This window comes from Cynocephalus volans, chromosome 16, assembly GCF_027409185.1.
Source record: "Cynocephalus volans isolate mCynVol1 chromosome 16, mCynVol1.pri, whole genome shotgun sequence".
NCBI classification, from domain to species: Eukaryota; Metazoa; Chordata; class Mammalia; order Dermoptera; family Cynocephalidae; genus Cynocephalus; species Cynocephalus volans.
This window is the reverse complement of record NC_084475.1, coordinates 17776338-17802382: the sequence shown is the minus strand read 5'-3', so window position 1 is coordinate 17802382 and position 26045 is coordinate 17776338. Positions and strand designations below refer to the sequence as shown.

The following is a 26045-nucleotide window of genomic DNA, read 5'->3' as shown; positions in this document are numbered from 1 at the left end:
TGTGGGAGTACAAAGTTCTGTTATTTTACGCCCCCCAGTTTGCGGTCATCTGTTCGGCAGCCCCAGGACACGAACACTGATAGGGGAAGGAGGTGTTTAAGCACCGTCTGCATACACCAAACGCTTCCAGACCCAAATGTCTCCACCTCACTTCCTGAGCTCCCGTGCACAGAAAAGCATGCTTGGCCACGCCTCTGAAATTCTAGTCTATTTGGGGCCAAGTTCTTCCTTAAGGAGTTAAGTTGGAATGAAATAAAATATTGACTGATGCACAGGGTTTATCCCAATAGATTAATTTTTTTTATTTTTTATTTTCTTATTTGTCTTTAAAAGATGACCGGTAAGGGGATCTTAACCCTTGACTTGGTGTTGTCAGCACCACGCTCTCCCAAGTGAGCCAACCAGCCATCCCTATATAGGGATCCGAACCCGTGGCCTTGGTGTTATCAGCACCGCACTCTCCCAAGTGAGCCACGGGCGGCCCCCATCCTAATAGATTTAAATTTCAAATAGAAAAACTTTTCAAGGATACACTAGCCAGAAGCAGCTTACAGTGCCTCCCTATAGACACATTTCAGACTCGTTTAATGAATAAATTCAGCAAGATCTGCCATCCAGTTTTCCGTCACCTCTGTAAACGAGTGTTTCTGAAACCCCCAAACCTTCTTTCTCCCCCCAAGGAGATGAAACAATCCCCAACAATCGCTTAGAGGTCATCTCCACTCTCAGCGTGTCCTCTGTTTAGCAAATGCTCTGACATTATACATTGCCAGAGTGTTTGTGTTTAACTCTTGGAGTTTGAGTCCAGGATCCAACCTGGCCTGACCTCTCCCTGCCCGAGCCTCTGGTCCACCTGCCACTGACCTCAGCCAGTCCTGAGGCCAAAAGGAGAACCGCACTCCCAGGGGGGGCAGAAAGAGAAACCATTTCCACTCCAGAGTCTTCCAGGTTTGCATTTGAAACATTTATTTCAGGAAATACATTTTCAACACTTTGTTATTTATACAAAAAGAGACGAATTTCTCAGGAGGCACATAGCAGAAGGCCATCGTGGAACAGAGCTCAATGACACGGACAGGTTTTCAAAATCTGATTACAAAGAGGGAGAGCGAAGCCACCCCGAGGCTGGGGTGCAGCTGAACCCCCGAGTGACCCCGAGGCTGGGGAGGCCACCCCCACCATGGGCCCTGCCACTGGAGATGGACATGTCTTTCAAAATTGTGGTTTTGGCAAAAACATGGCAAGTCGGCAAGTCCACTGTCCCACTGAAGGGCTTGGGGAGGGGCCCTTCCTCTCTCAGGTTGGGAGGGGGCAGGAGGCCCAAGGCCATGGCTTCTGTGCACACGCATAGGCACACCCGTCTGTCTGCACCCCAGCCCTCCCACCGCACTTCTGCTGTCTGCAGACAGACAGAAGACCTGGGTCGAACCTCATCAGACCTCTCCCACTCCCCAAACATGGGTCAGGAGCAGGAGGCAGGAAGGAAATGACTTTGGTCTGCTGTGCCCAGCATGGACGGTCCCTGCTGGTCCCCTGGTGGGGACAGAGGGTGACGGACCCAGGCCATGCTGCTGTAAAACATAGCTCTGCAGCTGTGTGCCCTGGACCCTCCCCACCACCGTCTCTCCTTCTTTGGGGATCTTTACGAAGGACTCGGGGGTGCCCAGGCCCAGACACATGAGGATACAAAGAGGCTCCTCTGGCCTCCCACCTCCCCAGGTGACAGAGTCAGCAAGGCCCGGGCCAGGGGGGGTAAACACAGGGGGTGGCCCGCTGCGCTTCCATGTAACCAGGGCATTTTAGGCCAAACCAAAGACTGGACAGGCAGACAGACACATGCACACCCACTTCCCCAGTCGCATGGGCAGAGCAGGCACAGGGCGGTTCAGGCCACTCTGCGCTGCCCAAGCCGCAGCCCCCACCCCCCAGTACCCCCTGTGGCTCCTCCCTAAGCTCCGCCACCAGAACTCGCCACCAGACTCACTTGCTTGGACCTTCCCCAAATCGGGGGTGGGGTGGGGTATGTCTTTTTCTCCTTCCTTTTTCTCCTCAATCCAATCCCAGCAGCACCCACAGCCCGTGAGAGGTGGGGACGTGAGGGTGGGACAACAGGGATGGCTGGGGGAGTCCGCTGGCTGTGTGGACGGCTGAGATAAAGGCACTTTCTGCTCCAGGACTGTCTTACAGGCAGGTGGGCGGGCAGCAGCCAAGGGGCTTCGCTGTGTCTAAGCAATTGGCAACTTAGGTTCGTGGAATTCTCTAGTCTCCCCTTGGGAGCAGGGGAGGGAGGGGCACTCTCTGAGTTGTAGGGGGCAGGAGGGGCTCCATCCTACCCTGGGCATAGCCCCTGACCCGTTTAGGGGCTGTAGCCGCAGGGATGGGGATGGAGAGGGTTGTGGGCCCCAGGGGGCACCTCTGCACGCGGGGGTCTGGTCCTCACGCCCAGGCTCCCGGCTGGGAACTCCACCTGCACGGAGGGTCCACACACACAGAAGCTGCTCTCCTGGCCCCGGGGGAGCTAGGCCTGGGGACGAAGGGCGGGGGCCCATTCAGCGGGTCCTGGGCCGCCCTCCGTCTGGCTACAGTGCAGCCTCCCCCAGAAGTAGGGAGAGGCCGGGGGTCCCCACCCACCACCTCCGCAGTCAGCGGGCTGAGAACGCACACTCGGGAGGATGCACCTTCTCTTGTTACTTGGCAGCATGTGAAAGTGGTGGAGAACGACAACAAATGGAGAAAATTATATAAAATAAATCGGGGCAAGTGGGCGGGCCTGGGGAGGACGGAAGAGACTTGCGGGGCAGGGTCCTGGGGACAGGGGCGGTGTCTACATCTCCTGGGCTTCTGGCTCCTTCTCCTCCACGCCGTTGGACATGGCACTGTTGCCTTCATTGAGGCGTTTCACGCGGTAAGCTTCGAAGTGGATGCTGCTGGTGATGTCCTTGATGTTCTGCATGTGTGTCCTGGGAGGGGGGCAGGAGGTCAGTGAGAGCGCCACCGGGTGGCACAGGAGGCGAGCAGTGACCCCGCTCAGCCTGACCCGGAACTCATGCCCACCCACTCCTCCCCACCCTCCAATCTCGACTGCTTGGCTCCTGTGGGGCCACCCAATGGGGGCGTTCTAGGCCCACATGTTGGACCAGGCCTGGGTGCAAGGTGGGGGTGGGGGTGCGGATGGTTGGTCTCCCTGGTGACCCCGACTCTCCCAGGACATACATATTCTAATGCATGCATCTCCCTTTCTCTGTGTCCACCCTATGACTAGTCTAGGGCCTGCCCAGGAATAGGGGGTTGGGTACTGGATGCACAGACTCAGAGGGGTAGAGCCAGAGGCCCCCAGCAGTGGGCAAGGCTGGAGTGTCCGTGCTCCAGTCTAGAAGTGCCAGGCCAGTGGCCAGGGTGCTGGCAGGGAGGAGGCTGTGAGTGACCACGGGCCCCAGGCTGTGGCCTGGAGTGGAGGGGTGGGTCGACCCTGCTTGCTTTCCTCTGCGGCTCAAGAGGAGAAGTTTGGAAAAGGAGGTTGGAAAGGCAGGACTCTCCAGAATGGTAGGGTTGTTCCTGCAAGCCACACCGCCCCCACCACCTGGAGACCCCTCAAGATGGCCCTTCCCCTCCCCTTAAGGTCATTTGCAGCATCTGTCCACCTGCTGGCTGAGGAAGATGCCGGGAGCCCCTGGTGTCCCAGCAGCAGGACCCCGGCCTCCGTCCACCTGCCCAGGCCAGGAACTGCTGCACCAGGGACCACCCACCTAGCCCCCTCTCTAACGGGTCTTCTCCTGCTAGAGGATGGGCTGCCCCTTGCCTGGGCTCAAGGAAACCAAGGAGAAGCCTCAGCCAGGTCAAAGGGGTAGGGGTCAAAGGCCACTGGGATCAGAGCTGGGGCCTGCACTCCTAGGGCCCTCAGCCACCACAGTGGGTCAGAACTCAGCCCTTCCCACCCAGGTGACCTCCTATGATTTGAGAAGGGCTTCCGAGGTCTCCCCAAGGGCAGGATGTGCCAGCCACTGCCCAGGCCTCTGCCCACTCACTGCCCACAACCCTGGCTTAGATCCCCTCCAGGGGCTGTCAGGAAGTAAAGGCACAGCCGGTCTCTCACCTGATGAGGAGGTCCCGCAGGTAGGCAAACTCACAGTGTGTGGTGTTTTCAACTGAGGACAGGAGACAGAGGGGCTTTAATGTTATGGCGGGGAAGCCCCTCCCGACCCCACCTCTCCTTTTCCGCCCAGGAATGCTGGTCCCAAGAGCAGCTTCTGAGGACAGCCCCATGCGCAGGTGGGCCCAGGAGACACAGGGAATCACTTGCTCTGCAGGTGAGCACTGGGCACCTGGAAGGCACCCGACACTGCTCTCGGTTCTGGGGTACTGGGGTGACAGGGCAGACTCGGCTCCTGCTCTCTGGGAAGTTCTGGTCTAGCACGGAGATGACACGGTAGTAGCCAGGCCAAGACAGCAGTTCGGGACCCTGCTCCACCTGGTGACCAGGGAGGTCTCTGGGAAGAACAGGATGTCCCAGTGGAGACCTGAAGACAGGTGGGGACAGGGCCTGGAATGCTGGGAGTGGGATGAGTCAGGGATCGGAGCTGGGGATTTTAAGAAAACCTGTGTACACACACCAAGACCACGTACCGGGGTCACCATTTACATCAAGTTCAAGAACCAAACTAAACACTTCATTGCTTGGGGACACGCATATTACACAGCAACACACAAGAAGCCCAGGGGTGTGATGAGCACAAGCTCAGGGCAGTGGTCCCTTGTGGGGGATGAGGGAAGATGGGGCAGGGGCATTCACAGCACCCTGGAGCCCGCTGGTGAGGCTGGGGCTCAAGCTGGTGGCGCTGTTGGAGCGTTCATTTCACTGGTACACTCCATAACTTACACGTGAACACACGCGGCCTAGGGGGTATATTTATTGTGTAACAGAAGGCCTTGGGGGGGGCTGTGAGTGGCACCACTGGAGGGAGGGAGCCGCGCACAGAAGATGAATGACAAGGAGTCTGGGGCCACAACACACAAGGTGCTGTCCCGCGTGATCAGCTCAATCTTCACGCACCCAGCAAGGGCCTAGGCACTGATTCCTCTTTCATGGTCTTACAAAAACGGGGCTTAGGGAACGCTGTCCCACAGCTCGTAAGGCCAGCCCAGGATCTGGACCCATCTGCCAGCTCCAGGCTGCCTGTCACAGCCTGACGTGGCTTTTCCCCAAGTTAAAGGTCCCCTTTCGCTTGAGAAGCCCCCGTGCCTCTGCCCGGCCCGCCCTGCGTGCTCTCGGTTCGGTCTCAATCGCTCTGGCCCAGGCTCTGCCTTCCACACCCTGCCTGCCCCACGTCCCCCATGCCGAGGAGCCGTGTCCACAGCAGGACCTTCTGCCAACTGACTCTCACGCAGCACTTTTGTGTCACTTTGAGAGGCAGTGAGAGCCGGCAGAAAGGACAGAGCGCTCTCGGTGGGGTTCGAGTGTGTGATCCCTGCTTGCTGGCGTGGGCAGGTTATTCTGGTCTCTCTGACTCTTGGTCTCCTCATCCATAAAATGATGATGTCACCCACCTCCCAGGGACATGAGAGGATTAGATGGGCTCACGGTGTGGTTTCTTACATCCCACCTTCCTCGGTTTCCAAGGATGGGGAAGACAGGTCGAGACGGCGCACAGCAGGTGGAGGAACAGAGGAGGTGGGCACTTCATAACCCTGCCTGCCAGGGTGGGCACAGTGTGGCTGGTTCTCAGCACAAGTCCCTGATGTAAAAACCCACCCGTATTCCAGGGAAGTCTCCAGGGTCCTCATAAAAGGCCACTGGGATGTGGGAACTGCCACCAACCTTACGGGTTCCGGGGCTGTTTCTCTAAGGACCCTCGACGTAAGCCCATGGTGCTGCAGCAACACACAGGTCCACTGGCTGCCTGCGGTGCCCGGAGTCGGCCGCCAGGGGGCAGCAGAGGCATGCCGGTCATAAGGCTGCCCCCGCCGGTCTGGTCCTGTCTTATCCCCAACATCCCAGCCCTCCAAAATTGGACTTTCATAAAGAGGTTCCCCAACAGCAAGACAAGAAGAGAGGAAAGGGAAGAGGAGGGGCCAAGGGGAAAGGAGCCCAGGGAAAAGCCTGATTGACACCGCCTAGGTCGGACATCTGTGAGCAGCCCACAAGCAGACACCCCTGGGATCAAGATCCCTGGCCAAGGGGGTGAGCTGCAAAAAGGTGGACACTGGAAAACCCCCAGACAGAGGCTGGTTTAGAGAAACACCCACCCTGCACCCAACCTGCTGGCATCCACACGGTGGGCACAGCACGGGTGGGGGCAGTAGAAGGCAGGCAGAGCATCAGGGCAGACTCCAAGGCTCCATGTGCCCCCCATGCCCTCCTATGGGCGTGAACTCCCAGCTCAAGGGAGTCCAGTGTGAGGGCAGACCTGCAGACTCTAGAGCCATCTCCCGTTCCAGTGCTGCACCAGCCCCCCCCCCCTTGCTTCTGCAGGGAGGGTGGGTACAGGACCTCTGCTACAGAGAACTCAGAATTAACGAGGTGATCCCCATAAAGGCAGTGGCCCGGAATGCTCAGTACCTGCTGGCCGTCACTAGGCCAGTTTCTCAGAGCAACTGCTCCTATAAAGCTCCAGTGTCTTTGGGACATTCCATTCACTAAAAACCGTGACACACAGTACCCACTTTATGGAAGGTGCAAACTGAGGCCCACAAGGATTGAGGGACTTGCCCAAACACACAGAGCAGTGACTTTCCACCTCCTCTCTGCTGAGCCTTTTCAGCCAAGTTGCTCTCAAGGAACAAAGTGGCTTTTCCTCCTCCATTTCACTCTGTCTCTTTACCCTCCTCCATTCTAGCAGGGACAGACGGTGCAGGAAGAGGAAGACTGAAGAAATGCCCAGGCCCAGCCCACGCAGGGCGTTTCCACTTGCAATGGGTTGAACTGTGCCCCCAGAAAAGATGTGTCCAAGATCCAACCCTCGGTACCTGCAACTGTGACCTTATTTGGAAAAAGTCTTTGAAGATGTAATTAAGTTACAGATTTCAAGATGAGATCATCCGGCACTTAAATCCAATGACAGGGTCCTAAATCCAATGACAGGTGTCGTCATAAAAAGAGGGGAAAGGGCCGTCCCGTGGCTCACTTGGGAGAGCGGGGTGCTGACAACACCAAGTCAAAGGTTAAAATCCCCTTACCAGTCATCTTTTAAAAAAAAGGGGGGGGGGAGAGACACAGGGACACGCAGGGACGAAGGCTGTGTGACAACAGGGCAGAGATTAAGCGGTGTCTCTACAAACCAAGGGATGCTAAGGACTGCAGGGAGCCACCGGGAGGAGAGAGGCCTGGAACAGACTCTGCCTCACAGGCTCCAGAAGGAAACCACCCTGTGACAGTTTGATTTTGGACTTTTGGCCACCAGAACGGTGAGAATAAATGTGTTGTTGGAAGCCCCCGGTTTGTGCTGTTTTGTTACGGCAGCCACAGGTGTGGCAGCCACTAAGGTGTGGGGGCCCTGAGAACTTCTGCAGGGGGAGGTCTGCAGGCCTGCGTGGTTCTCAGAGCCAGACAGAACTAGAGCCCAGCCCTTTTCTAGGCCCAGAGAGGTTGGGCAGTTTGTCCAGAGTCACGCAGGTGCCCGTGACATGGCACCAGAACCCAGAACTCAGTGGCTCCATCCTAGCTCCTGCCTCCTGGACAGTCCCTGCCACCCCGATGGGAGATCAGGGCAGAGACACAGCTCCATCAGTTAATAGCATGGGCCCGGGACCAACCACCCACCCCTCTCATGTTCCCGTCAGTCGAGTGGGAACAGGGAGACCCCCTCCTGGTGGGTGCGGCCCTGCAGCAGGTGAGGTGCCAAGAGCTCCGGCTGGGCCGCAGCTGCAAGCTCTGGGGCATGGGAGCGACTTGTTTCCCGGCCGTCTGTAGCCCCAGGCGCAGGTTGGGCGAGTACCTTCGATGGTGCCCCATTTGGTCTTCCTCCCGAGGATTCTCTTGCCATTGACTTGGTACTCATGGTCACTGCCCACCACGGCAAACGGGATCATCTCCTGGGGAAGGGGCAGGTGGCATTGGTCACACGTGTGGGGAAAGGTCAGGCCCTCCCCTGGGAGCCCGGGGCCCCCCCAGAACTGAGAGCCTCAGCCTGGGGGGGCCTGGTGTGGACACCTGGGCCCCGTCCCCTCCCAGCCCAGAGGATATGTTCTCACGGCTCAAGACCTTCCCCCGTTTCCCTAGACCCCCTGAAAGGGGCAGGATCCGCCCCCCATGCCCTCCAGCAGGAATCGAGGGTCCCCTGAGAGCAGTTCCTGGCTGGTCCACTCACCCGGAACTTTTCGTTCACCAGCCGGTCCTCCGAGTCCTCGTCAAACTCCTTCTGGGGGTACACGTCAATGCCATTGGACAGCAGGTCTGCGGTGATCTGGGCATGGGGGGGAGAGAGATGTGGGCACCATCCCTGTGGCAAGCTCTGCCCACCACCATGGCCTGCACGCCATGAGCTGCCCCAGGTGGGAAGTCGAGGCTGGGCTCTGGGGACTGTGACTCTCTGAGTGGAGGGGACAGCTGCAGACCTGCCTGCCCTGAGATGCTGCAGCTCCCCGTGGGGCAGGGGGCGTGTGAGGCCGAGAGCCCTACCCGCTGTTTGAAGTAGACCCTTTCCTCCAGGGTCAGCGTGTCGGCCTTGGCGATGACCGGGACAATGTTGACCACTTTGCTCAGCCGCTTCATGAACTCGATGTCCAGGGGCCTGAGTCTGAAACAGGACAGTGCAAATGAGACTCGGCTCTTGGGTGCCGGCTACGGGCTCACAGGAGGGTCTGGCAGCCCCGGCTACAAGCAGCACCACTGAGCTAAGACAGGAGGGGCTGGGGGGCAAGGCCAGCTCCCTTGTCCATGAGGCTCCCAAATGCCCCCAACATGTGTCCACATAGAGGGGCTGCCACCAGCTCAGATGGCCGTCTTGCTGTGGGGCTTTGATTGGGAGGAGCGAGGAAGGAGAAACGGGACCCGGCGCTCAGCCACACCGCACACCAGGCTGGCAGCTCTCCCGCCTCCCCCCGCCGCTTGACTCCAGTGAGCATGGGGTCTGACTCAGGGAAAGGTGTGCAGGGCAGGGGCTGGCAGGACCCCTGAAAGTGCGCACCACCTTCCCATTGGAGCAGAGCCCCCCACAGCAAAAACAAGTCAGTCACAGACACATCTGGGGAAAGTCGGACTGCGGCAGAAGTTCAAGAGAACTCGGGGAAGAGCCACCCCTCCCGCAGGACTGGGCACAGAGGGCAGGGGCCAGGCACCATGCCCAGCTGGGGTCCCAACCCAGAGGGTCATCACTGGCGGGAGCAGCAGACATGCCCTGCTGGAGCCACATCAGGGCCCCTGACTCCTGCCATCGGCCTCAGCCAAGGTGAAGCTTGGAGCAGCCAGACCAGCTGCTTCAGGACCTGCAGATGAGCTGCTGAGCCTCAGGCAGAGCAGACATCGGGTCACAGTCCTGGTCCCCTGTGGGCAGATCATCCTGCCCCTGCATGGACTCTTGCTGGCTCACAGGGATGACACCAGAGGGTGGGTTCAGGTTTTCTCACAAAGACCCCATGGCGAGGCTTGCTCCCTCCAGCTAGGCTCCTTCCTACAGCTGCTGCCTGCAGAGTGTGGGTTTCCCCCAGATCCCTGGGCTCCCTACACCCAGGGAGGCGATTCTGGAACAGCCTAGGAGAGCCAGAGACCCAGGCTGCAGGGGCCAGGACCCCAGACCCCTCCCCCATCTGGGGTTCTGAGCCCAGACTCTCCCTCTCTATCCACCCCCAGCTGAAGCCACCGACGGCTGCCTCCACCCACTGCCCTGCTGTCCCTAGGTCCTGGTCTGGCCTCCCCCCCATGCGCTGACTCAGCACAAGGGTGTCTGGCTGGGGGTGGACAGGCACCTAGGTATCGGGAAAAGATGGGGGTCCAGGGGAACCAGGACACCTCTGTGAGGCCATCGAGAGTCCATCTGCCCTCGTGCAGGGAATCCCTCCCCAACACCGGGTACCCTGGCTTCCCAGCCTTGCTGTCCTCTGGGTGCAACTGTGAGTGTGAAGTGGGCAGCCTCCACCAGCAGCAGCCCAGTCTATCCCTGCCGGGACTGCACTGTTCTCTAAGAACATACCAAACCCCCCCAGGGGTACCACGAGGCAGAGGCCCAGCATGGAGAGGTTCAGGTAACCACTAAGGATGCATAGTGGAGAGTCTCAATCCACCCGCCAGAGCCCAGCCGAATGCCTGGCCTGAGAAGGCAGGATCAGGTCACCAGGACACAGGCCACCACCGGGTTCTGGAACAGCCCAGGGCCCGCCTGGGCCTCGGCTCCCCAGACATGAGCTAGAGGGGCAGCAAGCATGTAGCACAGAGGTCACAGCCACCTCTGACCCTGGCCCCCAGCTGGCCCGTCTGTGGCCAGTGGCAGGGTGGATGACGCCGTGGAGGCCATGCAGCAGTCCTGGGGGATAGGGCACGCTGGGACGTACGAGTGGCCAGTGGCAGGGATGAAATAGAGGCAGCAGTGGACGCGGGTGTCCGGGATGCGCTTCTTCCGGTTGATGTTGACCTCCTCCTGAAGGTACTTCTCGTACTGGTCGTTGATGAACTTCATGATGGGCTGCCAGCTGTGTGCAGAGGCCCAGGTCAGCAGCACACAGACCCCTCCCGCCCAGGCCCGGCAGGTGGTCAAGGACAGCTGCCCCAGCCCTCGCGGGAAGGTCGTTCATTCCCAGACTCCCACCCGACACCCGACCACTGCTGCACACCGTGAGCAGGGCTGGCCTCCTGAGCAGACACCACAGCCTCGTCCCAGAGCTCGCAGCCTCCCATGCAACCTATGACCCCAGGGGTGGGTGGGGCAAGAGCAAGATTCACAGGGCAACACTGCATTGGTCCAGAATTTCAGACTCCTATGACGTGTGGCTTTGGCCACGTCAGGCCTCAGGAGACATGCCTGCACCCCAGGGCTCTGCCTCCGGGAGGGTCCTCAGCGCCCCAAAGCCCCCAGTCAGTGCTCTTCCACCTGGAGGAGTGGCCCCCACTGCCTGGGTCCCCAGAGCACCTCACCAGTTCTCATTGTTGATGTGGTCCCCGAATCCTGGCGTGTCGATCACCGTCAGCTTCATCCGGACGCCTTTCTCCTCGATGTCTGCATGGAACCAAGCATCCCACGCTCAGGGGGGAGACCCAGGACCCCCACGACACCCCACGGTCCCACCCAGTGGGACAAGGCCCTCGGGCTGCCTGACCAACCCTGGGGTGTCTCGGGGTGGGCCACAATGACAGCCCAGGCGACACTGAGGAGAAGACGGCCTCCTGCACAAACTCCGGCAGAGGCTGGTGACTGTCATTCTGGTGTCCCCCACCCACAGTTTTTGGTGGAAAACTGAGGTGTCTGCGGGAAGCTCAGTCTGACAGGGCCCATGGGGGTCCAGACCACCCTGAGTCCTCACGGCCAGTCTACCCAGAGTCTCAAGCTCAGGGGCGTCGCAGTGAGTCCCCGGCCCCAGCCCAAGCACTCACCGTGCGTGATAGACTTGATCTCGATGGTCTTGGGGATGCGCTCCTCCGAGGTGGGCTGTACAGACTTCCGGCTGATTTTGGATTTGAAGAGGGTGTTGATTAAGGTGGATTTCCCCAAGCCGCTCTGCCCTGGGGAGAGAACAGGAGAATGGTCAGCAGGCTCTCCAGGGAGGCTGGTCCACAGGCCACGTGATTCAGCACTGCCTGGGTTAGCAGCATCCCGCAGCATCCCTGCCAGGTGGGCCATGCCGAGGCTTCACCCTCCAGGTGGGTGTCCGGTGACAAGGTAGACCCACACAGCCAGGCTCCGCTGCTGATCCAAACACAGAGACCTTTCCTGAGCAGTGACCATCCAGGCACCCATGAGCCTGGAAGGAGTCACAAGACCTAGTGCCCCTCTGTGATTCCCAGGAAGGCAGTCTCCCGGCGGATGGGATTTAGGACAGGGCAGGTGGAGGGCTCTGAGTGGAGCCCCAGGCTGTTGGGACACACCTTTGGCCAGGCCAGGTGGCTGTGTTGCAGCAGCCACTGGGGTGCTTAGGATGAGCCTTGGGTGTCTCTGACCAGTGTGGCCTGGGCAAGTCATTTAACCTCATTGTGCCTCAGTTTCCTCATCTGCAAAATGGAATAAACAACCGTCTCCTCTGTGGAGCTGGTGTGGGCTTCAGGCCGGCTCGTACCTGTCTCAAGGAGTCTGCTGTTGCCATGTAGTGTCGGCCTGCAGAGCGGCATCCACCCTGAGGGACGGTGGCCACAGAGCCACGTATGGGGGCAGCAAGTCAACGTCACTGAGAGAACAAGGACACGTGGACACACACAACATAGACACAACTCACACACAGACCTCACACGCGACTCACACACAACTCACATATAACACACACAACACACTCACAACCCACACAGTACAACTCACACACAACATAACACACACATACTCATGACTCCAGACTCCAAGCCCCACTGCTTTACCCCTGCGCGGAGCTGCCAAACACCTAAATTACACTGATGCCCCGACGTTGAGAATATCCTTCAAGGACAAGTGTGGGCCCCCTGGGGGACAGAGGCTGGTGCTGGAATCCTGGGACTGAGGACAGGTCCCCTCGTCCATCTGCCCACCTGGTTTGCATCCCGGCCAAGCTCAGGCCAGGAGTTATGTCACATGTTTCAGCCAGGGCACTTTAGATCTGAGGGATGCCGACTGGGACATTTTGAAGTTTATCTCTTTATTATTATTATTGTTGTTAACTGTTATCATCATCATCACCATCACCATGACGACGGGAGCTGCACCAGCTTCTCCAGCACCTGCTGTGTGTGAGGGGTCACTATCTCACTCACCAACCCCGGCCCCCTGGGGTCAGGACTATCCCATTTTATGGATGAGGAAACTGAGGCTCACAGAAGACAAGCCTGGGGCAAGACAGACAAGTAGCGCCAGGCTGAGTTAGGACAAAGCTGGGATCCCACCCTGGCCTGTGGATCCCCAGACAGGTGCCCTTCCATCCCCGCTGCATCTCGCAGGTGGCCCTGCTGTGGTCAGGAGGGAGGGGCGCAGACACTGACGCCCTGTGCGGCCACAAGCCCTGGCTTGTGGCTCTCCCGGCGCCTTCCAAGAGCCTCACGGTGTTACTAGATCATCCTGTAGCTCACTCTGCACCCTAGAGGCAAAGACCTCGAAGGAGAATCAAGGCGTCACTGCTCTCAGGTGTGGAAGGGAAAAGAGGCCAGGACAGGTGAAGCGGCCTCCCAGGCACCCTCCCCAGAGGCCAAGGCTGAGTCAGGGCAGGTGATCACAGGAGGCACGGAGAGCTACCTGGCCGGCTCTCCCTCTCCTCGTGGCCAAAGCTCCAGAAGGAGGCCTGTGCCATGGCTGAGACACAGAGGTTCCCAGGTCCTTCCCAGCCCATCCCACTGGGCAGGAGGCAGGACGGTTCTTCCCCCAGCCCAGAAAGGTGAGCCAAGTCCTGGCCACTGCCTCTGGGCCTCTCCCATCTCTCCCTCCAGCCACTTGCCCAGGTGGCAACCCTGAATCCTCAGGCTACCTGCAGGCCCCTGCCCAATAGGCAGAAAAGGGTGGGAGCCCCAAGAGAAGACCCCACACTTCTACCCTCCCTCAAAACAGGCCACCAGCTCTTGGGGAACCTGGAGCACACTGGAGCTGTGAGCAGCAGCCAGGCCAGGTCACCGACCCACAGTCTGCTTCATGGCGGTCCATCCAGTGAGGCCACGGAAGCAGGGAGGGAATGCTGAGACCCCAGAGGAGCCAGGCCCAGGTGGGAGCACAGGAGGAAAGGAAGTCTCCAGGCAGGTGGAGTGGGTTTGTGGCCGCAGAGCTGGGCAGGAAGCCAGAGCACAACCGGCAGCAGGTCAGAGAAAACAGGCCTCACACACAAGTTCCCCACACACCCTGCAGAGGGGACACCCGCCAGGCTTGCCTTGTTCAGGGTTTGAGCCCATGTGGGGCATTTCCCCAGACCCCTCCAGCCGCCCCACAGAGCACGGATCTGTGAGTCTGGAAATGGTGGCTCCAGTTCTCTCTGCCCTTGTGAGCAGAGGGACCTTGTGAGCCTTCCCCAGGCCTCGTTTCTGCCTGAAACATGGGGCGTCCCCTTCACAAGGTTACTATGAAGACTGAACCGGACCCAAAGGCAGCCACTGCAAACCTCAGCTGGCCCCAGCGCCCTGCCCGGGTGGATTGACAACCTGCTGCTGGGGACATCCAGCTCTCCAGTGCCACCAGGAGGCCGCACTCCCAGGGCAGGCAGTGGCACTCAGCTGCTGGGTGAGGGGTAGGCCAAGAAGGCCCGGCTGGAGAGCAAGGGGAAGCTTCAGCAGAAAGCCAAAGCACGAGACAGGTGTCAGGAGAGCTACGGCGGTGGAGCACCTACCCCGGGCTGGCGTGTGGCCTGCCCAAGTTACTGCAGGGTCTCTCCATGTGACAGGGCAGAGGCAGAGGCCCCTCCTCCCAGGCACACAAATGCACATAAGATGTCCCTCACAATTAGTTCTCCAGGCTGGGGGCTTTGCCCCATTTTACAGAAGGGAACACTGAGCCCGAGAGCTGTGCAACGCACCATGTGCCGAGGCTGAGGCTGTTTCTGGAGTGGGTTGCGAGTGGCGGGTGGGGGAGTGGGACAGTGGGGACTCACCGACCACCATGATGTTGAACTCGAAGCCCTGCTTCATGGCCTTCCTGCGCATCTGCTCCAGGATGGAGTCGATCCCCACATAGCCGAAGTCCACGGGGGCCCTCTCATTTCGTGGCGCGGGCGCCTGCTTGAGCCCCGCGTCTCTGGGGGTGTCGGCCATGTCTCCAGTGCAGCTAGGAGCTGCCTCCGTGGCTGTGAAGGAAGAGCAGAGTTAGGAGTGACCAGGGTTCACACACCAGCAGGCGTCCCCAAGCACATGCATATCAGGTGGCTCCGACCATCACGCCCCTGGCTTGCATGGGGAAACTGAGACAGAGAAGTGAATGAAACTGCCCAAGAGACCCCAGCAGAAAGCCCCGAGGCAAAGCCCCTAACCACGGTGCCATCTACAAGGCCACTGTCCTGTAGCCCCTCTGCTTTACCCACAAAGCCCCACCCCCTCTCTACATTAGGTGTGCCTTTTAAATCTCCTTCTCCACCAGCTGTGCCAACCTGGTGCCCCTCCCTTGGCTCCAGGGCAGGGCTGACCCCTGAACCCTCCTCCTCCTTCATCACCGAGCTGCCACCTGGAAATCTGCCAGTCGAGGGCAGCGAGCACTTTTAGCCCCGGCCTCCACTCAGCCTGTAGCACCTGCTGCAGCTCAAGGCCTTGGCGCCCCTTGCGGTCCAATGGCCAAACAGTGAGCAGAGACATCAAGGACAGTCTCATACCTGCCTTCTGAAGAAAGGAGGGTTAGAACCAGCAGAGTTCCGCCTGCCACGTCCTAATCAAGCTGCATGGTCAATTCCACGCAACCCACCAACAGTCCCGGGGGCAGGCAGGTAGTGCTTGGGTGGGCAGTGGGGTGCGTGGGTGCAGAGCCGTCCCCAGGGGTGTGCCAGGCGGGGGAGTGCCCAGAGCTGCCGCCGCCCTCCCCTCCAGACCAAGCAAGGTGACAGTCTTTTGGCTGACTGTCCAACACCCGTGCACGCCACACCCACAGGCAAGGACCAGGTTTCGATTTCAGGTCTGCGGACAGCGTGAACTTCCTAAAATAACTCAAGCTTTTGGGTCTGTAGTCAAAGCAAGAGCCTTCCTGCTTTCTACGGCCCCTCCCTCGCTGCCCTTAAGAGCCCGCACGCCCCAGTCAGAGGCCTGGGGTGGGAAGAGGACGCCCGAAAGCACCCACCAGACACACATAGGTGCTCCCACCCGGCGGGGGTGCTCGGGGAACCCAGGAGGCTGTTGGTTTCCACCAGGGTCTGGATGGAACACACACAACCCCGTGTCTCAGTGTTCCCCAGACACACCACATTCACAGGTGAAGGCACCAGACACATGCCCTGACCACAGAGGTGGCCCCTCAGCTCCCCACAGCAGGGCCCGGCTCTTCCAGCTCCGCTGGGGAGGACTTTCTGCTCTACCCGACCTCCCGGGGAGGATCTAGCCCCCTGAGTCTCTCTGCCTGGTGCACCCTGAGCTCACAGGAGCAGACCACACAGCGTGTTCTGATGGCTGCTCCTGGCCCCACAGGCCCCCTCCTGCCAACCCTTGGTGGTTGGTTCCTCGAGTCGGGCTGGAGGAGGCGTCTTCCTGCCACAGGGCACACAACAGGGGCATCTATGGGGAGCAGAGTCAGGTGTATCAGTCAGGGATGTGGTACAGAAGGTGGGGTGGGGGGAAGGCTCCTCAAACCTGCCCAGCCAAGGGCCTCCTACCCTAACTCTGCCCCGGCCCAGAAGGGTCCTGCTCCTCCACTGCCTGGGGAAAGACCAAGCTCAGGAAGCCCAGGGTGGTTTGGCCCACCTGGCTAAGCCCCCAGGTCGGGTCCCCCACGGGCTTCAGCCTCTGCAGCCCTGTAGCCCTGCTCCTGTCACCCTTGATGCTATTTTGCTGGCCCAAGAGAGACCCACGGACAGCACCGTCTCCTGCCCTCACCTCCCAGGTCAGTTGCAGAATGTGGGGTGTGGGGGGTTCACCCCATGAGCAGCATGATTCCTGGATCGGTGACTTCCCTGTTTTCTCAGCCTCTTCGGGGCACCATAATTCCTCCTTCATGGAATTGGAGGAAGAACGAACAATATAATGTGTATAAAAATGGCAGGAATGGCCAGGGGGGCCCACACATCACTCCTCACAGTAACAGAAGGCAGAGCCACTTGAGGCCACCCCAGCGCCCGCTGTCTGCCCCCAGCGCAGCCGGGAAACGCAGCCCTGCGCGGCTTCGAGGCATTTGCTCTGCTCCCTCTTCAGAAATACTCTCCCCGGGGTTTCCAGCATCTTTAAATAAACAAAGACACAGTGCTGCATCTGGCCCTGGAACACGTGGCTTAGGGCCGCTTCCTGGAGACAGGCATGGGGCCCTGCCTTGCGGGGCACAGCAGTTCAGCCCGGACCACGTGACCGAAAATTGCTTCCATCTGTCTGTGGGCCTAGGAGCCATTTTGCCCAGCCCTGGGGTGGGCGCCACCCCCACCCTCCTCCAGGATCCCTCACCCCTTCCCGAGCAGGACCCGGGGGAGGTGCTGCGCCCTGGACTCTCCCTCACCACCCCCGATGGGCCCTGGGAGCCCAGAGCGAGGGAGGGTCCGGCCTGGGCTGCAGCCGGCCCCCTCCACTGGCACCAGTGTTCGCTGCAGAAGCTCAAAGCGAACCCAATAGCCCGCCCACCAGGGGCCCTGAGAAGCAGTAATAAAAACACAGACGCGCCCCACCCTGTGCACTGACGTGGGGAAGCGCCTGGCCTCCTGCACAGGTGAGGGCCTGTTCCTGCAACCACATCCTCAGAGAGGCAACTCTGTAGGCAACTGGGTCGCCCACAGGAAGCACAAAGAGCAGAGATACAGGGTCCCCTCCCTCCACACCTGCCTGGCTTTGGGGTCTGCCTTCAGGACTCCAAAGGGAATATCAAAAACCCCTTGCCCACAGACACTTTGTGAACTGAATCCTTGCTTTCCATGGAAAGCCACCAGGGGCCCGGTCCCAGGACTCCAGGGCGGCTTAGCCGGCTGGAAGAGATGGTCAAGACCGGCTGCTCCACCATCTGGGATGACGGAAATGACCATGCCTGTGCTTAGCCAATATGGTAGCCACCAGCCACAGGTGACTTTTCTTTGTAACTGTGATAAAATTTACCATCTTATCCATGCTTAAGTGTACGGTAAGTTCGGTAGTGTTAAATGTATTCACACTGTTCTGCAACCCATCTCCAGAGCTATTCACCTTGCAAAACTCTGACTCTACCCATTAAACGACAACTCTCCGTTCCTCGCCTCCCCCAGCCCCTGGCAACCCCTGTCCTACTTTCTCTCTCTGAGTTGGACTCCTCTAGGGACGTCATGTGAGTGGAATCCACAGAATGTGTCTTTTTGTGACTGGCTTAGGTCACCTGGCATGCTGTCCTCAAGGTCCACCCATGTTGTAGCATGTGTCAGAATTTCCTTCCTTTTTAAGGCTGAATAATTTCCCTTGTGCGTATATACTGCATTTCATTCACCCATCTGTGCACGGATATTTGGGTTGTTTCCACCTTTTGCCTACTGTGAATACTGCTGCTAGGAACATGGGTGTGCAAACACCCTGCTTTCAATGCTTCTGGGTATTTACCCAGAAGTGGAGTAGCTGGATCATACGGCAGTCCTATTTTTAATTTTTTGAGGAACTTCCATAATGCATTCCCATACGATTTCTGAGCACGTGAAACTGGGGAATTGAATTTTTTATTTAATTTTGATTAATTTAAATATAAAGAGCTACATGTGGCTAATGGCAACTATACTGAACAGTGCAGATACACAGATGGGGAACCTGAGGTCCACAGAGTGATTTTTTTTTTTCATTTGTCAACCCTGAAACCTCTCACTCACTTCTGTGATATCTGATCAATATCCGAGTCCCCCACAGAGACTATGAGCTCCAGCAAGGATGGCAAGACACCTTCCTGGATCTGCACTGTGTCTCCAGGGTTCTACATGGGGAGGACACTCAATAAATACTTGTGGAATGAACGGATTTCTAAATTTCACTGTGGTTTGCCCAATGTTGATCTCCGACACACCAGCTGCGGAAAGCGAGGGATCTTGGAATTGGTCTGAATGGGGTTTTGTGAGTCACCCCTTGGGCTGGGGGAAAGGGGGCTGTTCTCTTCTGCTAATCCCATTCACCTGTCCCCGCCCCCGCCCCCCCGCCCCCCACATACAGTGGGAGGCCAGGTGAGGGTGAGAAGTACATCTGGTCTACCCACAGTGGCCCTTCCCAACCACAGATGTACATTAGGTGCAGGTTAGGACAGGGAGGCCGCAGCACTGCCCCCGGGGTTCTACAGCCTAGCCAGGTGGGAACAGTGGGGGCCTGAGGACATTTCCACAGTAAGTTGGAGGTAAGAGCTGAACATACCTGCCCCGAAGGGCCTGGTACTTGGGGGCGGGGGGGGGAGGGGGGCTCTGCTGCCCCAGGCTGGCCCAAAGCTCCTCCACAGTGACAGACCCACAGCCACAGCTGCCCCAGGGAGACACTGCTGGGCCAGCCTGCTCTTAGCCCCTCCCCCTCTCCCATTTGTGTCCAATCCACCTGGCCCAGTGACTTCTGCCCGGGGCTAGGGCCTCACTCGCGTTCCCATGGCCCTGCCACCTGAATTTTTGTTTCATACCCAAACTTCATCAAATACTATTAATACCAAAAGGAAGCTTTTAACAGAAAAATGTTTCCACGTTCATATTCAAGATGACACTACACAATCATCGGTGGATTACAGCAAAAAGGAAACCCATTTTTTTAAAAGTGGAAAACGAATTCAGAGAAGTTAAGTAACGAATCCAAGGGCACACAGCACTGCCTGCCTCTTTTCACTGCTCCTGGCTGCCCTGAATCCTGCTTGGGAAAGACCTTGGGAAAAGATCTGGAGGAGCAGCTTCCCCCTCCCTGGACCACAGAACAAACTGTCGGGCTCCCTCCTTCCCAGTCACACCCTTAGGAGGGAATGCCAGGTCTGCTCTGGGTCGGCCGTGGACCCTGGGGCAGCCTCTCTCTTCCCCAGACTCCCAGGAAGAGGAGACATCACTACCTGCCACCCCACTGCCCTCCTCCGTGGAAGGACAGCCCAAGTGTCCACCCCGGGCTGAGTGACCTTACATACTGGTTTATGCTTTCCTTCCAGCCTAATTATTTTCTTTATTATGCTAAAATTTACATAAAATTTTGATCATTTTAATCATATTTAAGTATTCGATTCAGTGGCATTAAGTACATTCACGGTGGTGCGTAAACGTCACCACCATCTACTTCCAGAGCTTTTTCAATATCCTAATTAGCAACTCTGTACCCATGAAACACTAACTTCTCATTCCCCTGTCCCTGGAAACCTTTATTCTACCTTCGATCTCTCTGAATTTGCCTCCTCTAAGGACCTCACGTAAGGCTGTCTGGCTTCTTTCACTTGGCATAATGTCTTCAAGGTACATCCACGTTGCATGTGTCAGAATTTCTTTCCTTTTCAAGGCTGAACAATATTCCACCATATGGATGAACCATTCACCTGCTGATGAGCATGTGGGGTGCTTCCACTTTTGGGCTACTGTGAATAAGGCTGCTATGAACTTGGATGTACAGTTGAGTCCCTGCTTTCAATTCTTTTGGGCATCCAACCTAATTATTAATGGCACCCTGGTTGATTCTCAGAAAGATTCTGATCTGGACAGTCATTGACAAGGTCATCTGACGGTCAAAGCAAGGTGCAGAGCTTCCGTCCCTGCTCTGCGACTGGGAGCCAGGGGCCCTGGGCTCTGGCCCTGGCTCCAAGTGACCCATTGCAGGTCCCTCCACCCTGCTGTGCCTGGGCTGCACGTCTGGGAAGCAGGCCATGCATCTCCTGACCTTACCCACCCCACCCTGCAAGCTGCGTGAAGCCCAAGGCTCTGGCTTGCTCAGTAGTACCCTCAAGTCCTAGCCCAGAGAGTGGCACAAAGTAGCTACTTAAGAAATACTGGAAACGTCCGTCAATAGACCCATGGACAAACAAAATGTGGTAAATCCATACAGTGGGATATTACTCAGCCATAAAAAGGAATGAAGTAGGTAAATGCTACAACACGGATGAACCCCGAAAACACTGTGCCAAGCGAAAGAAGCCAGACACAAAATATTTTATGAGTCCATTTATATGAAATGTCCATAATAGGCAGATCCCTAGGCAGAAAGTAGATTAGTGGTTGCCAGGGGCAGGGGAAAAGGGAAGTTAACTGTTAACAAGCATGAAGTGTCCTCCTGGGGTGATGAAAATGTTCTGGAATTACAGAGGTGATGGTTATACAGTCTTGTGAATAAATGACACTGAACTGGACACTCTAAACGGGTAAACTGCATCGTATGGGAATTAAATCTCAATGAGAAAGGGAGGGAGGGAAAGAGGAAGAAGCCACTTCTAGTGAAGCTGGATTGAAAGAGCCCAGCTGTGCCCACGAGTGCCCACAAGCTGGCTTTACAGCTCAGCATCTGTCCTCCAACACTCAGGCCTAGGGTCCTTGAGCTGGTATTTCCCGGCAGTGCCCAGGAAGTGGCCCTGTCATCTCCAGCAAGGGTGTTTCTGGGAGTGGCAACCTGACGGAGGTGCCTGTAGAAGGACACCTTGACAGTTTCTCTCTGCAGGTTCCCATTCCGAACCAGGCCTTATGTCCAGGCCTCTGCCACGCCCTGGCAGGAGAGTCCTCACCACCCACAGGTTGTGGCAGTTGGTGGCCGGGCCTGTGATGGAGACTGCCCCTACTTCTGCCCATGTTAAGGGACCTGCTCCCTCCTTCCTATCTTTTCTCTAGAGTTGATGGTGGGTCTAAAGTGGGGAGGAAAGGGGCTATAATCCACACAGCCCTGAGCCAGCACCATCTGGGGACATGTGTACCAAGTGACAAATTCTTACCCCCACCCCAGGGTCTGCCAAGGATGATGGAATCAGATTGCCATCTGTGGGCTGCTGGGATGGGGGCTGTGGGACGCACATCTGGCTGGGAGACAGCCCCAGAGAGGAGGCGCTGTGGGGTGTGATGCATTTTGGGGGCACTTATACTTCATCATAGCCCCAGGGCCGACCTTGGACCATCTTGTAGCCCAGAAGCCGAGGGAAAGGGCTCAAGATAGCGGGCTTGCAAGGCCTGACCTGGAAACCTACGCCTGGGGGCCACCCTTCTCTGCACCACGCCTCCATTCGTCTCGCTGCCTGCTCTGCATCCCAGAAACATCCACATGAGTCCCACCCTCACTGAGCAGCAGCCTCGCTGGCCATGCGCAGAGGTGGCTCTGCTGGGCTGATGACACTTGAGATACTGCCCCACTTGGCTCCCTGCTCCAGAGGGGCAGCCACGTGGCACCCATGTGACAGCCAGGCCTGCACGCCAGGACAAACCTCTCAGAGTAAAGTCAATGCCATTCCCTATTATCTCATCCCAATCCTATGCCCAGCTCTTAAAACCTGGGACAGTCACGCCAACACACACGTTGCTCAATTACCACTCAAAGTGGCCAGGCAGAAAGCAAGGCCAACCTCCTATGCATGCCTGCAAGGCCACCCAACAGGTCCTCTACAGGGGAGGCAGAGTCACCAAGCACATCCAGGTGACCCCACTCAGGGTGATCAAGATGTCAGGGCACCCAGGGCATCAGCCACTCATCCCACCCTGCCAGCCTTTCAGGCCTCTCTCTGGAAGAAAACTGTTGGCATGTCCAGCCAGGAAGACTTTCTTGTCTCCACTCTACCCTAACCCAGGGTGGTCCCAGCAACTGGACAGTCTCAACAATGCATGCAGGAAAGGGGTCTCTGGCTGCTCTCCACCTCAGGCTCCCTAGCCTACAGACCTGGGACCACGGGGAATGCTGCCCTGCAGACCAAGGGGACATCACCCCTGCTGGCAGCTCCACAGCCAACAGCAGACCCCTCTGCTGCAGATCACCTCAAACCCATGGCCCCTAAACATCTGATGCTCCCTGCTCCCAGCAAAGGAGCTCCTTAAAGGTGGGTGAGTCCCCAACACAGGTAATGCCAGGGGGACGGAGTGACCAGAGCTGTTCTTCCCTCCTTTCCTACCTCCCTGGTGCCTGCAAAGTCCTTCAGTCCCAGCTAAACCCTGGGGGAACCCTGCCTGGCAACCAGATTAGCTCACCCTCACTGCTCGCTCCCCACAGCGGTAACTGAGTACGACATGTGTGGTTTCCTCTTACCACGTCTCCCCCATATAAGAGTCACCAAGAAGCAAACCCTGGTGCACTGGAGGCCCCTTGCCTGCAACAAGGAAGCAAAGCAGCCCCATATCCCTGCTGAAGCTCCCATATGGATTCACACTGCCAAGCAGATACCAAAATGCCCATCCTCATCTGAGAACTCCACCTCCAAGAGGCCGCCCCAGGTTAAACTGACAAGATCCACAGAGGCCTCGATGACTCCCCACTTCTGGTATGAGTGAGTGGGTGGACAGAGAAGCTGTTGTTAACCAGTTCGGGAAATGCAGGTGAAGGAAAGAGAATGGGAAGGCAATGAGGCCTGGAACCAGACACGCATGCTGAGGCAAGTATACCTTGGAGAAGGAACTGCCCCGGGATGAGATGCTGAAGAAATGGCTATAAGCAATAATGGTAGAAAATGATTCTGGGGTCCTAGTGGATTCCACACCACTGATTCATTCAACAAATATTTATTGAGTATCTACTACCTAGTAAAAAACAAAAAGATAGATAAACAGGCTTGAGATCAGTCTGAATGAAGGTGGTGGTGGCACACGGGAACGTGAGTTCATTTATTCAAATGTTTATTAGCCGTGACTTCCACACAGATTCACAGCAGTCTCTTACACATCAGGAACACACTGTCTGATACAGTGGTACGGGATTTTTGTGTCACAAACCTCTTTTAGAAGCTGATGAAAGGTAAGGACTATCCCTAGAAAAGTCCCCAGGAAGACAGAACACAAATATATCTGGACAATTTGAGGGATCTATCTAAGAACCCCTAGGTCTGTGGATTCCAAGTAAAAATAACTCAGTCTAATGAGAACTTAGAATAATCAGGTCATCTCTAAATTACTTTCAGCACTCCGTGAACTTTTGTCAATACACACAAGGAAGTTCTGGGTTCCATAGCTAGAAAAGGGTAAAGGGAAATTTCTAAAAATTATTAACCATGGGGGAAAAGTCTGAGAAGCAAAGGGGAGAGAGGAAAAGAGCCAAGGTGGTAGCCGGCTGGTCTCTTCCACCCCAAGCAGCAGCAGGATGAGCCGCCCGTGCACAAGAGAACACGCGGCCATTCATCCACAGTGGGGCGAGGAGAGCGGTGGGCAGAGAAGACGTGGAATGTCATTCTCTGGAGGGCTTTCAAACAGGCTCCTTTCCCATTTACTCAACTGTGCTTTTCACTGTGTTGTGTCCCTGTCAACCTACCCAAGCCACTACATACTCCCCATAAATGTCACCGGGGACTTCCTGTTCTCTTCTAAAAATGGAAACACTGAATATAAATGACCAAATTTTGCAAATTTGTGCAGGCAGGGATCAAAGACTGGATTTTTTAAGTGCTCACGGCTCATCTAATTTGATAAGTGACTCCAAATCAAATGACACTTCACACTTTGTATGGGGCAGGAAGTGTCTCCTCCAAGTCTGGTTAGGAACTGAGAAGCCAGAAATCTGAGACTTTGCCCTCCCGCCTGAAACTCCGCTTAGAAACTGAGCACAATGGCCCCGGCCTCTCCAGAGAAAGAGACGGGGATTTGCAAACACTCAGAGCTGTATTTGTCTCCCAGTGGGAGCTCCTTCCCGTTTCCAAGACAGGACTTAAACAAAACCGCAGTTTTACGGCTTCCCTGTTTTCTCCTTTCGCGGGGAGCCACGAGGTTGCAGATCCCCCATGACCTCGTGCCCTTTGCAGGACCTGGGAGGGACACAGAGGTGGGTCTGTCCCCATCTGGACTCCTCCATTCATTGAGGTGCCTGAGGTGCCCCGACAGTGGGCCCACTTTTCCTGCTGGCCAAGGCTCCTCCGGCTTTTCGCCACACCCTTTATAGCAAACCCCCTCTCTGTGGTTGAGGAAAGGATCTCGAGACACTCTGCATTTCTGCCAACATGGTTCATTTGGCCGCAGTTGGGAAAGTCAAATCTGGACAAAGTCCAAGTCTCGCCCGCTGCCCCGCCCCCTTCTGTAAGGGCCCTTCTCTCTTCCTCCATCTGCTTCTTTCATTCGCCTCCTTCTCTGGCCGAGTTTTTCACCCAGGCTCGGTGGCCTGTTGAGACATCAATCTCTGGTCAGAGAAGGCTCCAACCTGCAACCGGCATTGCTCACTTCCTTAAAAGCTGCTCATAGAATTTACTCTGCGGTCAAGGCCACAGATGAGCCCTCCGACATCCTGTGTCAGGGGATTTATTTTTTATTTTGTTTCCCACCGCCCCCTGGCCTCAGCTGGGCCCCTGCAGCAGGTCCACCACAGAAGCAGGATCAGGGAATGTGCCCCCCAGACCTCCTCCTACCCCAGGGAACCTTCCAACAGGAGCAGCCCCTAACCCCAAAGCAAACCCAAGATTCAGCCCCCACCAGCCTGCCTGCTGCGTCCAAAGTGGCTGCCGACGGATGGACCACAGGGATCCCTTCAGTTCTTGGCAAATGTCTGCAAAGTTAAAAAGAGAAAGAAAAGTTCTGCCCCATGGACGGGTGGAAACTAGCCATTTGTAACTGGGTGGAATTTCCTCTTATCAGGGGTGTCCCCCTAAGGCAGGGAGGACAGAGCCCAGACCCTCCCTCCCCAGCTCCTTCTCCTATCAGCAGGGCTGTCAGCAGATACACACCAGATCTCGGTGGTGAAACATGGACAGAGGCTGGGGGCGCTGGGGGCTATGCCTCCCCCAACTTATGAAATCATCTGAAATAACAAAAAGTAGACAAGGGTCTCTAGGGTGCAGCAGTATGTCCCCCTGCCAGGAGCTGAGGAGAAGAGCTTTTCCCACAAAGTGATCAAGTGACTGATTCCCCTCCCCAGAGCAGATCAGCTCAGGCACTGGGGATGTTGCCTAAGGCTTCCTACAGCCCAGGTCCCTCAGAGAGGGGTGGGGGGCTGAAGGCAGGGACTGGGAGGGGGCCAGTCAGGGAGGGGCACATTCCTGGGCCATGAGTGGGAGCCTGACCAAATGACCTCACATACAACCGACCCCACATACAGCCATCTGATTACACCAGAGGGTCTGGGAAGGTTGGGGGGATAAGGAGGGGAAGGGTCAGCAGCTCTAGACCATTTCTGAATCATGCCCCCTACCCATGCAGCACCAGCTCCGGGATGGTGTGAGTGGGAGAGCTGGAGTCGTTTTCTCTCCCCACTTCCTTTAGGTTCCTAGGCCGACGACCCTACCACAGGCCCACTGCTTCCAGAC

At 57.1% G+C, this 26045-nt stretch overlaps 1 protein-coding gene across 4 annotated transcripts in view; it reads right to left on the bottom strand.

Moving 5' to 3' along the window:
* Positions 1-942: 942 nt before the first annotated feature.
* Positions 943-26045, bottom strand: part of SEPTIN9 (septin 9) — a 148749-nt gene continuing 123646 nt past the window's right edge. For all 4 annotated transcript variants that reach the window (XM_063080269.1, XM_063080268.1, XM_063080270.1 and 1 more), the window contains 9 exons: positions 14671-14862; positions 11519-11647; positions 11063-11144; positions 10483-10620; positions 8615-8732; positions 8304-8399; positions 7932-8028; positions 4094-4145; positions 943-2960 (listed from right to left, as the gene is read on the bottom strand). In XM_063080269.1, the coding sequence (XP_062936339.1) occupies positions 2825-2960; positions 4094-4145; positions 7932-8028; positions 8304-8399; positions 8615-8732; positions 10483-10620; positions 11063-11144; positions 11519-11647; positions 14671-14862 (1040 nt within the window). In that variant the 3' untranslated portion in view covers positions 943-2824. The remainder of the gene's footprint in view (positions 2961-4093; positions 4146-7931; positions 8029-8303; positions 8400-8614; positions 8733-10482; positions 10621-11062; positions 11145-11518; positions 11648-14670; positions 14863-26045) is intronic.